The 14,193-nt window shown below is 48.7% G+C and overlaps 1 protein-coding gene across 2 annotated transcripts in view; it reads right to left on the reverse strand.

Annotated features, from left to right (window-relative positions):
* Nucleotides 1–334: 334 nt before the first annotated feature.
* The window catches only part of LOC122544689 (CDC42 small effector protein 1-B-like), a 45,467-nt gene continuing 31,608 nt past the window's right edge, over nt 335–14,193 (reverse strand). For both annotated transcript variants that reach the window (XM_043683964.2, XM_043683966.2), the window contains exons 4-5: nt 7,566–7,686; nt 335–4,512 (exon numbers count right to left, since the gene is read on the reverse strand). In XM_043683964.2, the coding sequence (XP_043539899.1) occupies nt 7,582–7,686 (105 nt within the window). In that variant the 3' untranslated portion in view covers nt 335–4,512; nt 7,566–7,581. The remainder of the gene's footprint in view (nt 4,513–7,565; nt 7,687–14,193) is intronic.

Raw genomic sequence — 14,193 nt, forward strand, 5'->3', positions numbered from 1 at the left:
ATTCAGAAGTCTTCCAAGCTAGTAGGAGGACTCAAAATAAAATGAATCAGCCATTTTTGACCACCATCTCTTTACCAAGTTATTCAAACAATGTGTCTTAACTTCAGAGGACAGCAAGGTTCAGCTGAGCCCACATTTTCCTCCCGCTGCTGTCAAATTGGGTGGATGGCATGAATCTACATACTTAACATTCAGGGCAATACAGCTGTAATATCTTAAAATTACCCCACATCTCATTGAGTAGATCATCAAGAACTAGTGTTTGCCAATAATGTAGAGTGCACCAAGACTTAAGTTTGTGCCGGTGGAATAAAAGAGACACATGCTCAGGAAAGTAGATCCATCAAAAAGCTCATTCATTACAACAGACAAAGAGAACATAAGGCTTAAACAGAAAAAAAAATGATACTGCAAACAGGTCACTTACAGCTTCTAGCAAATGTCAATCAACTTGCTCTTAAAGTGTCCAAACACGTGCTTTAAAAAGTTTCCTATATGCTCAAGTCCAAGATCAGCCTAATCAATCTGTTGCATCATGAATCATTAACCAACATGCTTTCCAAAGCATAATATCAACACAATTCTTAAAAGGCAGCAGACAAAATTTGATTAAAACACTCTGTATGTCCTAAGCAATAACATACAAAGTTCTTCCCCTTTGCCAGTTCAGCCTAAAAACCATAAGAAACCTTTGAAATCAACCCGAACATTACCAAACGAATATATATATATCTCTTTAAAAAGGTTATCACTTAGGATGATTTGGCCAGGGAATGCAAATACTACACAGTTACAGGAATAGCCCAGCTATCCGTCAGTGGACATTCTGCAAAGAAAAAGGAATTGTTGCGTTTTGCTGTGTAAAACAGTCCAGCTGTCATCAGTATGCACGCATTCAAATAATTGCTCTTGTTGGTCAAGTGCTGAAATTAGAAGTGCCTCCAATGTGACACCCCTTCCCATCATTTGGATACAGCGCAGTCAGACCGTTTAGTGGCTGTAACTTTCACCCTTTGTGTCCCACTGCTTGATGACAAGGAGGCTCTCACTGGTGACCGCTGTGGCATCCCTGCACTCGTAATTAATCTGCAAGTCTCCAGTTTGCCCCAAAGAAGCCACTCCTGTCCTCGATGTGACTGGTGAGGGAATATGTAATTGAAACCACGTGGTCCCAATGATCCAGTGACCGCCGCAAGTTCACATTCTACCCGAGGACAGCTGAGCATAAGATCACATTGATCTCTTGGTCAAACGCAAGGTGCACACAGGAAAGGTATCCACTTCAGTTAGACACTGAAGGTCATGCAGCCTATGGAAACGTAGCCTGAATAAGGAGCAAAAGCTTCAAGCAATGATGGGATTTGGTGGAGTAAATACGTATGTATATAGTGCATCGGAGAAGAAAAAAAAAAATCAAATGGTACATTTTAGGAGAATTGGCATTTAACTCTGTGGCTGTCCTGCCCTGGAATGAGGAAGCTTTAGGTCAAAGTTATTTGGCATTTTAATCAAGTAATCAAGCTCTGAAATAAAAGTAGAAAGAGCTGGAGAAATGGGAACAGTTTTCCATAGAAGAGTCAAACATGACTCAATGTAAACTCTTTCTCTCTCCACGGATGCTGCCAGACCTACTGAGTTTCTCAAGCACTTTCAGTTTTTATTATAGTTTGCATTTTGTTAAGTAACATACGGAAATTCTACTCCCACCATTGGCAAAAAGAATTCTGGACTAATAGCACAGATTGGCATCAAATTTGCTGGAGGCTGGGGTTGCGTTAATACATCTCTGAACATTTTTTGGAGTTCTCATCCATTGCTGAAGACAAAAAAAAAAGATTTCCGGGCAGCGGAGGTTACGACTGTGCGACATTGTCAATTCAACTCTCTGTTTTCAATGCACACAGTGTGAATTCCCACATTTGCAAGTGAATATCCTAGAATAATTTAAGAAACAGCTGCATGCTGTGATGATGGGACTGTCTGGAAAGGAGAAGCGAGATGCTTTGAATGACCTCCCTCGGTCTGAATCTAACCCGGGATTTGGAGAAGTCTCATTAGAGATTTGGCCTTTATTCCCTCACATAGTAAATAGCGAGTTCTCAAAATGGTTTGTGCTGGTCCGGAACAGAGGTGGTCAGTCACACACACACACACACACACACACACACACAGTTGGATCATCAGAACTCCTGTGTCTGTCTAGCAAATTTAAAATAAAGTTCTGATTCATTTCCCACGGGATGTTAAAATACTCGGTTTTTCAAAAAACAATCGAAGTTTCAGGATTAAAACAGGAAAAACAAAATCAGTTTTACTGCAAATCTTATCACCTTATTAACAGGTTTCACTGCCCCACACTGGAATTCTCACCTGCCAGGAGTTGAAATCTGGGGTAGTATCCATCCAGTGGCAACAGCGTACAGAGGATCTAACAATCTGATTCAAAGGTGGCATTGCAAAACACACGCATCAAGTTAGTACAGAAGATTTTTGTCTCAAGAGCCACAGTTTTAAATCTGCAGTTGGCCAGTTCAGCCTCACAAACACAAAACTGCTTGTGACAGAAAGGGTTGGAGGAGACACATGTGGAGCATGTACACCATCACAGACCTGCCGGCCTGAATGGCTTGTTACTGCACTAACCTCATTCAATGCAGTCACCCTCCCCTTTCCCAGACCCTCCCGTTTGAACTCATAGAACATCTCGACCACCCTCTCCACAGAACAAGAAACCAGACCTCAAAAAGAAAAACCAAACGCAAGCATTTCAAAGGTTTATTCGAGATCATGATATTCGCTGAAAAATATTACTTCTTAAAAACACCGCCAGCGACCCACCCTCCCGGCTAAAATAATATTTACCATCCCTGGAGCAACAGGTTCCAATGGAAGGACTGACAGTTGGGACTACATTCATGGATCAGAGGATTTCCCCTGCCTCTTCCCCCTACTCCCCCATGTCTTTCTTTCTTGAAAACGATAAGACTCAGCATGCCATCGAGGGCTGTGGGGGAATTAGCACGACCATTTGGAAACTGCCTGTGGTCTCCGGGCTCTGATATCACAACTAGACAAGTCGTGAGCTTGCATGGGGTTGGGAAGGGGAACTGGCCACATGATAAAGAAAATCTAATTCTCTCCATTTTGCCACAATGGTAATCTCATGTGTGGTTGCTCCTTATCGCTGAGGCCATTTCTCCTCGCACAACTCAAGAGGTCACAACAGTGCTTTCGACGACAGCAGCAGTCAGGCAGCAACTTCAAAGCCAGCCCATAACTTCTGCCTCTCGGAGAGCAATCAGAAGAAGGGTGCTTTGCGCCCTGCCTGATTCAGTGTGCGTTACAGTTGGGCCTTTGGGTTTAACCATCCTGAGTCTAACAATTGGGCTGGGGATAACCTGGACTGTGTGGTTCTGTCTTCCCCGTGGCAGTGCAGTTTACCCTCTTGAACTACAAGGGAGCCTATCCTCCATTAATGCTCCAGGATGCAGAACAAACCAAATCTTTGGGACCACGTTTCCAGCCAACACTGCGATACACAGAAAAACCAGAAAATGGTGTCACTTTACTTCTCTTCAAGATCTGCACTGCCATGTCAGCTTCTGAGCCGGGTGCAGACAAAAGCAGAGCAAAAGAAACCCTCTCTCGGATCACAAAAAATCCCAGAAAAAAAATATGAAGAGGAAATGATTGAGCTCCATTAGAAACTTACTACCAGCCCTACAGACTCGAGATCAGCTCGCCTGCAGAGATGTCGCCTCACACCTGGAGTCAACTTTGTGTCATGGGGGCTTGCATTTCTCAAGACAGGCAGAGGTTTTGTTTCTTTCAAACCAGGATTACAATCCAAACAGAAGCAAGTGAAGATTATTCCTACAAGCTGAAGTCCGATCACCTCCAGCTTCAAGTACCTGCCCCCATCTCACCATATTCCTTATTCAAATCGATAATGTTAGGTGGAATTTTTCCACACAGACAGGCAAAAGATTAAACATAAGAAATTGTCCCCTGCACTCTGCACAAACCACACACACACACATACACACACACACACAAAGCAATAACTTGCGCTGCAAACCAAGGGGTCGTGAAGACTAAGCTGAACTGAGCAAAACAGCAGATTTAAAGAACTCTTCGGCGGAGATTTCGGAGAGGCACAACAGCCCGGTGTTCTTCCCCCTCAGGAATATCTGAAGCGAGCTTGTGTCCTTTTAGGAGGAACGCACATGAGGAATTGTTCACACAGAGTTCTTGAGCGGGACACAAACCGTAAGAGGATGAATCAGAGGAGATCCACGTGTCTGTGTGTGTGTGTGTGTGTATATATATATATATGTGTGTGTGTGTGTGTGTGTGTGTGTGTGTGAGAGAGAGAGTATATGAGAGAGAGAGTGTGTCTATATATATATAAAAATGAGTCCAAACCATGCAAAGTGGCTTTTTTGTAAAGAGCAGACCCTTATTTTTGGTAATCAAGGGTGTTCAAGTGTGGTTTTGTTGCCTGCCCATCACCTACAAAAAAAATCAGAAGTACATCTGTGAGAAATTCTTATCAACCAAAAAAAAGGATAATAGTTTTGATACAATTTGTCACCCACAGTGAGCTCTACAGCCACACAAACCCTTCGGTCCAACCAGTCCATGCTGACCATAATCCCAAACTAAACTAGTCCCACCTGCCTGCTCCTGGACCATATCCCACCAGACAGTTTTAATTCACGTACTTATCCAAATGTCTTTTAAATGTTGTAATTGTACCCACATCTGTGTAAAAATGTTTCCCCTTGTGTCCTTTATGAAGCTTGTTCCTCTCACCTTAAAAATATGCCACCCTAGGGAAAAGACCCTTGTCATTCACCCTAACTATACCCCTTTCGATTTTATAAAAGCCGCCTCTCAACCTCAGGCGACTGTGTGGAGTTTGCACGTTCTCCCCGTGTCTGCGTGGGTTTCCTCCGGGTGCTCCGGTTTCCTCCCACAGTCCAAAGATGTGCAGGCCAGGTGTATTGGCCATGCTAAATTGCCCGTAGTGTTAGGTAAGGGGTAAATGTAGGGTTATGGGTGGGTTGCGCTTCGGCGGGTCGGTGTGGACTTGTTGGGCCGAAGGGCCTGTTTCCACACGGTAAGTAATCTAATCTAATCTAATCTAATCTAATCTAAAAAAAACCTCCTACGATCCAATGGAAAAAGTCCCAGCCTATTTCTATATCTCAAACCCTCCGTTCTCAGCAACATCCTGGTAAATCTTTTCTGAACACTCTCCAGTTTAATAATATCCTTCCTGTAACAGGGCGACCAGATCTGGACACACTATTCCAGAAGAGATCTCACCAACTTCCTGTACAACATCAACATGACATCCAAACTCCTATATTGTAAAGGTCTGACTGATGAAGGCAAGCATGCTAAATGCCTTCTTAACCACCCTGTCTACCTGTGATGCAAATTTCAAATAATTGTCTACTTGAACCCCTGGGTCTTTCTATTCTACCACACTACCCAGAGCTGTATCATTAATTGTATCAGATCCTCCCCTTGTTTGTTTTACCAAAATGTAATACTTCACATTTATCTAAACTAAACTCCATCTGCCACTCTTCAGCCATTGACCTAATTAACCAAGATTTCTTTCTAATCTTAGATAACCTTCTTCACTATCCACTATATCACCAGTTTGGTGGCAGCTGCAAACTTAGTAACCATGTCTCCTATATTCTCATTCAAATCACTAACATAAACAACAAACAAACGTGGACCCCACACCAATCCCGGTGGGATACTGTTGGTCACAGGCCTCCAGTCTGAAAAACAACCCTCCACATCTCACTCTGTCTCCTGCCGTTAAGCCAATTTTGTACCCAATTGGTATGCTCACCCTGAAACCCGATGTAATCGAACTTTACTAATCATCCAACATGTGGAAACTTGTCAAAACCTTTACTAAAATCTAAGTAAACAACGTCTACCACTCTGCCCTCAATCATCAAAAAAAAGAATTAAGTTTGTGAGACACTATTTTCCTCGTAAAAACCAAGCTGACTATCCTTAATCCATCTTTGCCTCCTACTCTTCCAAATTCCAGCATAGCTGGTCCAACCTTTCTCAGAAGGCAACCCACCCATTAGTCCAGTATTTGTCCAGTTTAACTTTCTGCAATTTTTGGAGAAGATTTGTGGTTCAGGTTGTAGATTTGCTCACTGAGCTGGAAGGTTTGTTCTCAGACATTTCGTCACCACGCTGGGTAACATCATCAGTGAGCCTCCAATGAACCACTGGTGTTCTGTCCCATTTTCTATGTGTGTGCCTTGGTCTGTTACAGTGGGTGATATCGTTTCTAGTTCTTTTTCTCAGCGGTTGGTAAATGGGGTCCAAATCGAGTGGTTTATTGATGGAGTTCCGGTCTGAATGCCAGGCCTCTAGGAATTCCCATGCGTGTCTCTGTTTAGCCTGTCCTAGGATGGATGTATTGTCCCAGGTGAAGTGGTGTCCTTCTTTGTATGCAAGGATACTAGTGATAATCTTTGGGTGGCTATTTGGGGTTGCTGTATCCTGGTGGCTAGTTTTCCGCCTGTCTGTCCAATGTAGTATTTATTACAGTCCTTGCAGGGTATTTTGTAAATGACATTCAATTTGCTGGTTGTTGGTATAGGGTCTTTTAGGTTCATCAGTAGCTGTTCCAGTGTGTGGACTACCATGATGCCAAGGGGTTATCTCTGAGATGTCTTTGACTTATGTAGTGTGGCTAGGGTTTCTGGGCATATTGTGTCTACTGGTTTGTTGTTTAAGAATCGGCACACTGTGTTAAATCAAGTATCCGTTGTTCTTGGATATGCTGTATAAATGTTTTTCTTCTGCCACTCGTAGTTCCTGGGTGCTAGTGTGTCGTGGCCCGTTTAAATAATGTCCTGATGCAGCTCCTTTTGTGGGTGTAGGGCCGATTGTTTCTGTAGTTAAGCATCTGGTGTCACAGTATAACAAACAGGTAATGGAGAGCTGTAGACCAGTGTCTACAGGAAAGCAACACACACAGACCAGATACTTAACTACAGAAACATTCATCCCGACACCCACAACAGAGCTGCAGGAGGACGTTATTTAAACAGGCTACAACACACTGCAGCACCCAGGAACTACATCAAACAGACAGGCAGGAAACTAGCCACCAGGATACACGAGCACCAACTAGCCACCAAAAGGCATGGCCCACTATCACTAGTATTCTTACATACAGATGAAGGAGGACATCACTCCGACCCAGACAACACATCCATCCTAGGACAGGCTAAACAGAGACACGCACAAGAATTTCTAGAGGCTGGCATTCAAACTGGAACTCCATCAATAAACACAATGATTTGGACCCCGTTTACCAACCTCTGAGAAAACAAACCGGAAATGATACCACATACCTTAACAGGCCAAGACAAACGGGACAGAACACCAGTATTTCACCGGAGGCTCACTGATGATGTTACCTAGCATGGTGACGAAACATCTGAAAACAAACCTTCCAGTTCAGTGGGCCAACTTACAACCTGATTTTACTTTCTGGTTGAAAGACTTACTTGCTGAAGGAGGTGCTCACTGTGAAGAAAACTGGCTCTTTGCTACATTCTGTCTTGAATCCGTAGTAGAATTGGCAACCATACCACTTTTGGATTTCATCCGCTCTTGTACTGACCCTGGCTGTTGAGAAGGAAAAAAAGGAAACTTCACCAACAGCGATGAAAAGAACTTCTAATTCATTCATTCATGGGATGTGGACGTCGCGGGCAATTCAACATTTGCTGCACCTTGAGATATGAGCAAGGTACTGGTATAGGCAGCCAGGCAAGTGGAGAGCGAGCCATTCAATTTGAGGGGTAACTAGGGACAGCCAGTAAATGCTGGGTCACATCCCATGACCAATGCCATCATCACAATCTAATGCAAAACAGTCCCATTACTACAGTTACTGCACTTAAGTTGGGGGAATGTTGCTGAACATCCTTGGAGCTCAGGTTCATGGTTACTTGAAGGTGGAGTCACAGGTAGATAGGGTAGTGAAGGCGACGTGTGGTACACTTGCCTTTATTGGTCAGTGCATTGAGTACAGGAGTTGGGAGGTCATGTTGCGGCTATACAGGACATTGGTCAGGCCACTGTTGGAATACTGTGTTCATTTCTGGTCAAAGGATGTCGTGAAACTTGAAAGGGTTCAGAAAAGCTTTCCAAGGATGTTGCCAGGGTTACAGGGTTTGAGTTATAGAGAGAGGCTGAATAGGCTGGGGCTGTTTTCCCTGGAGCATCGGAGGCTGAGCGGTGACCTTATAGAGGTTTACAAAATTATGAAGGGCATGGATAGGATAAATAGACAAAGTCTTTTCCCTGGGGTCGGGGAATCCAGAACTTGAGGGTATAAGGTGGGAGGGAAAAGATTTAAAAGGGACCTAAGTGGCAACATTTTCACACAGACGGTGGGACGTGTATGAAATGAGCTGCCAGAGGATGTGGTGGAGGCTGGTACAATTACAGCATTTAAATGGCATTCTGTATGGGTATATTGAATAGGAAAGGTTTGGAGGGATATGGGCCAAATGCTGGCAAATTAAGGTAGAACATCTGGTTGGCATGGACAAGTTGGACCGAAGGGTCTGTTTCCGTGCTGTAAATCTGCATGACTCTACAACTGGGAGTATTACTCCTCCTGAGCTGCACAGTCCTGAGGCAAGAGTGAAATTATGGAGAATGGCACTCACAACCAGAGAAATCTTTTCTCTCAGACAGCTGTAGAATTCTCTCTTCTCTTCCCAGACTAGGTAATTGAAAAAAGGCTGAGTTAGACCGGACTTTGATCGACGAGGAATTTGAAGGTTATCTGATGGGGGCTGGTTTGAGGCTGGAATCTAATCCATCACAAATTTTATCAAATGGCAGAGCAGGACTGAGGGGCTGAGAGGCGTCCTCCTATTCCCAGGTCCTATATTTGTCTCCTTTAAGCTTGCCGTGGTTAGGTAAAAACGGGGCGGCACAGTGGCTCAGTGGTTAGCACTGCTGCCTCACAGCGCCAGGGACCCGGGTTCGATTCCAGCCTCGGGCGACTGTCTGTGTAGAGTTTGCAACTTCTCCCCGTGTCTGCATGGGTTTCCTCCGGGCGCTCCAGTCCCAGAGTCCAAAGATATGCAACTTAGGTGAATTGGCCATGCTAAATTGCCCTGTAGTGGGATGTGTAGGTTGGGTGTATTAATCAGGGGTAAATGTAGGGTAACAGGGGAATGGGTCTGGGTGGGATACTCTTCGATATGGACTTGCTGGGCCGAAAGGCCTGTTTCCACATGGTAGCGATTCTATGAAAGAATTTTATGAAAAAGAAAACACACTGCAATAAACAGGTGACACACAAAAGAATAACAGGGGGCATCGACTAGCGATTTCTCTCTCTTTTAGTGAAAATAATTCCATAGAAAGGGCCTTTTCTTTGAGCAGCTGCAGAATCATTCTCAGCGACACCCCCTCCAAACCACCACAACCACTCTCTTATTCATTCCTGGCAGAAACAGACACATCTAGAATACACAATGCTTCATTTTCCAGCATCTTCCCAGTGGATTCATTCAATCGATGGCATGGAACTCACCAGCTGGTGCTACTGACAGTCATCACACACAGACACTCAGAGGTGGCAGGAGATTGGAGGACGGGGGGACGATGTGAAGGTCAGGATGACAGGAACAGAGACGGGAACAACAGACAGATAGGGGTTACAGAGACAAAACTAGTCAGGAGTGAAGGTACAGAGAGGGAAATGGGGGTGGGGGAGGAAGAGAGAGAGAGAGAGAGAGAGAGAGAGAGAGAGAGAGAGAGAGAAATAAGGGGTTAGAGACAGAACTAGTCAGCAGTGACAGGGAGTGAGAATATAGAGACGTATAACCAGAGAGACAGGGTGAAAGAGACAGAGAATCAGACAGAATTAGTCAGGAGTGACAGGAAGTATACAAAGGAGGATAACCAGAGTGACAGGGAGACAGATGGGGTTTACTGAGACAGAACTATTCATAGTGAAAGGGAGCGAGGGTAAAGAGTGGGAAACTGGAGTGACAGGGAAAGAGACAGGCAGGCAGGGGTTCTGGAGTTAGAGAAACACACAGAATTAGTCAGTGGTGACACACACACACACACACACACACACACACATAGCTCCAACCCAAATTGTATCACATCCACGGTCAGTCAACAGTAAATCTGGCCTAAAACCTTAAAAGCAGTTGGACCCCAATAGCGTAACACAATTAATGCACGATAAACTATTACCATTTCATTGACACATTCCTCTGCACTCCACTTTCCAGTGGCACCATCTCCTCCCTATCCAGGTAACCCCCACCCCACCGACTCAGTGACAGGGAAAACACGGGATGGTGTTTAACGTTCCCTCGTCCCATCAGAACAGAGACTGGCTCAGACCAGCTGATCTGCACCCAAACAGGACAGTCAGTGGTTCGTGACGAAGAGCTTATGCTCGAAACGTCGACCCTCCTGCTGCTCGGATGTTGCCTGACCAGCTGTGCTTTTCCAGCACCACACTTTTTAACTGATCTCCAGGATCTGCATCCCTCACTCTCCTCAGACCAGCTGATAGATGGCCCGTAGCAGAGAGTCTGCCAGTTCATACCCAGTGAATGGATGATGCTTCAACCACTCATTGGTGAGCATGGTGTTTGGAGTTTCATGGTCGGATTGAGCTACGAGGATTAACCCCATGGCGCCAGTGCCTCTAGACGCCTCCAGGATGTGTCAAAGAGCGACAAGGCCAGTGAGATACCTGGCAAAGTGTCGCAAGGTAGAAAGCGGAGGAGCCAGTTTACAAACAGCAAGCTCCTGCTCACACCAATAAGTGGCCAGTCCACCTTTTCTGGTGATAATCATCACAGGGAGAACAGCCGATGGTGGCAGTGGAACGGTCTAAGCCTAGCGGGAAGTGGGATTTAAGACTAGACAGAGATTCCCCAACAGGGAGGGTGCAGCAGCTGGTGAACTGGCAAGCGGTCAGCGATCCAACTCGTGTGCAAGGCCTTGGCTGGGGGTCATAGTCTTAGAATAAGGAACAGACCAGATGGGACGGTACAGGGCGCTGGAGATTTGGGAGTTGTCTACCTAGTCAGCAGGAGCAGCTCAGTACATTCAAAGACCAAGAGCAATCTATTCCTAAAAACATTACAGCCTACAGGAATACTGCAGAAAGTTGGCAGCGAGGCCACAGTGGATGGGCTGAACAACCTCCTGGATTAGTGTTGCTGGAAAAGCACAGCGGTTCAGGCAGCATCCAAGGAGCAGGAAAATCGACGTTTCGGGCAAAAGCCCTTCATCCGGAATACAGGCAGAGTGCCTGAAGGGTGGAGAGATAAATGAGAGGAGGGATTATATCTCCACCCTTCAGGCACTCTGTCTGTATTCAGATGCTGCCTGAACTGCTGTGCTTTTCCAGCACCACTCTACTCCAGAATCTGGTTTCCAGCATCTGCAGTCATTTACCTGAACAACCTCCTGCAACTACTCCTCCTCCCCATGGTCCAATTTGCAGATGGGCTGCAGGTTTCTAATGACGTCAGGAAGGGTTTTTTTTCAAAATCAGCAACATTTTGAAATGGCGATAAAAGGGCAACATTTAAGACATTGCCTTTTATTCTTGGTTGCTGCACAGTTTACATTATCTCAACGGGGAAAGGACCAAGGGATCGGAATATATATTGTCATGCACAACCCCATCCCCATCTCCGAAAGCCCTCCCTATTGCTGTCACCCCCTCCAGCCTGTACACACCCTCCCTATCTCTGTCAGCCCCTCCAGCCCCCTGTGAGGGGCGGGGGGGGGGGGGGGGGGGGGGTGAGAGAGAGAGAGGGGGGGGGGGCGAGAGCGAGAGAGTGGGGGGGGCGAGAGCGAGAGAGTGGGGGGGGCGAGAGAGAGAGAGTGGGGGGGGCGAGAGAGAGAGAGTGGGGGGGGCGAGAGAGAGAGAGAGTGGGGGGGGCGAGAGAGAGAGAGAGTGGGGGGGGCGAGAGAGAGAGAGAGTGGGGGGGGCGAGAGAGAGAGAGAGTGGGGGGGGCGAGAGAGAGAGAGAGTGGGGGGGGCGAGAGAGAGAGAGAGTGGGGGGGGCGAGAGAGAGAGAGAGTGGGGGGGCGAGAGAGAGAGAGAGTGGGGGGGGCGAGAGAGAGAGAGAGTGGGGGGGGCGAGAGAGAGAGAGAGTGGGGGGGGCGAGAGAGAGAGAGAGTGGGGGGGGCGAGAGAGAGAGAGAGTGGGGGGGGCGAGAGAGAGAGAGTGGGGGGGGCGAGAGAGAGAGAGTGGGGGGGGCGAGAGAGAGAGAGTGGGGGGGGCGAGAGAGAGAGAGTGGGGGGGGCGAGAGAGAGAGAGAGTGGGGGGGGCGAGAGAGAGAGAGAGTGGGGGGGGCGAGAGAGAGAGAGTGGGGGGGGCGAGAGAGAGAGAGTGGGGGGGGCGAGAGAGAGAGAGTGGGGGGGGCGAGAGAGAGAGAGTGGGGGGGGGGCGAGAGAGAGAGAGTGGGGGGGGCGAGAGAGAGAGAGTGGAGGGGGCGAGAGAGAGAGAGTGGGGGGGGCGAGAGAGAGAGAGTGGGGGGGCGAGAGAGAGAGAGTGGGGGAGAGCGAGAGAGAGGGGGGGGGAGAGCGAGAGAGAGGGGGGGGAGAGCGAGAGAGAGGGGGGGAGAGCGAGAGAGAGGGGGGGAGAGCGAGAGAGAGGGGGGGGAGAGCGAGAGAGAGGGGGGGAGAGCGAGAGAGAGGGGGGGAGAGCGAGAGAGAGGGGGGGAGAGCGAGAGAGAGGGGGGGAGAGCGAGAGAGAGGGGGGGAGAGCGAGAGAGAGGGGGGGAGAGCGAGAGAGAGGGGGGGAGAGCGAGAGAGAGGGGGGGAGAGCGAGAGAGAGGGGGGGAGAGCGAGAGAGAGGGGGGGGAGAGCGAGAGAGAGGGGGGGGAGAGCGAGAGAGAGGGGGGGAGAGCGAGAGAGAGGGGGGGGAGAGCGAGAGAGAGGGGGGGAGAGCGAGAGAGAGGGGGGGAGAGCGAGAGAGAGGGGGGGAGAGCGAGAGAGAGGGGGGGAGAGCGAGAGAGAGGGGGGGAGAGCGAGAGAGAGGGGGGGAGAGCGAGAGAGAGGGGGGGAGAGCGAGAGAGAGGGGGGGAGAGCGAGAGAGAGGGGGGGGAGAGCGAGAGAGAGGGGGGGAGAGCGAGAGAGAGGGGGGGAGAGCGAGAGAGAGGGGGGGAGAGCGAGAGAGAGGGGGGGAGAGCGAGAGAGAGGGGGGGAGAGCGAGAGAGAGGGGGGGGAGAGCGAGAGAGAGGGGGGGGAGAGCGAGAGAGAGGGGGGAGAGCGAGAGAGAGGGGGGAGAGCGAGAGAGAGGGGGGGAGAGCGAGAGAGAGGGGGGGAGAGCGAGAGAGAGGGGGGAGAGCGAGAGAGAGGGGGGGAGAGCGAGAGAGAGGGGGGGAGAGCGAGAGGGGGGGAGAGCGAGAGAGAGGGGGGGAGAGCGAGAGAGAGGGGGGGAGAGCGAGAGAGAGGGGGGGAGAGCGAGAGAGAGGGGGGGAGAGCGAGAGAGAGGGGGGGGAGAGCGAGAGAGAGGGGGGGAGAGCGAGAGAGAGGGGGGGAGAGCGAGAGAGAGGGGGGGAGAGCGAGAGAGAGGGGGGGAGAGCGAGAGAGAGGGGGGGAGAGCGAGAGAGAGGGGGGAGAGCGAGAGAGAGGGGGGAGAGCGAGAGAGGGGGGGGGGAGAGCGAGAGAGGGGGGGGGGAGAGCGAGAGGGGGGGGAGCGAGAGAGCGAGCGAGGGGGGGGGGAGCGAGCGAGCGAGCGAGCGAGCGAGCGAGCGAGAGAGAGAGAGAGAGAGACTTATTTCTGTTCTCCAGCCCTATATTTAAATTAACATTAAAAGCCTCCAACTCCTTTTTAATGACACTGATAACTCCCAGGTGACACAAGCAACAGTTAGTCCAGGGAGTGTCAATTCAAATGAAGGGCATTTAACTATGAACTCTGGGCAATACGATTAATGCAGCCACTCCCAGCTATTTACTTATCAACTTCCACTGCACCAGAAGGCAACCCTGACAGGGGTGGGGTAGGAATACTTCAGTGTAATGGCACCATCCTGTGACACAGTACACAGGACCCCGAGTCACACGATCAAATCGGGGCAAAGAGACAGCTCTCTGTAAAACAAAATATAAAGGGGGCCAT

This window comes from Chiloscyllium plagiosum, unplaced genomic scaffold (genome assembly GCF_037043375.1).
Source record: "Chiloscyllium plagiosum isolate Xiang-an unplaced genomic scaffold, Cpla_swu_hap1 HiC_scaffold_50, whole genome shotgun sequence".
Classification (NCBI taxonomy): Eukaryota; Metazoa; Chordata; class Chondrichthyes; order Orectolobiformes; family Hemiscylliidae; genus Chiloscyllium; species Chiloscyllium plagiosum.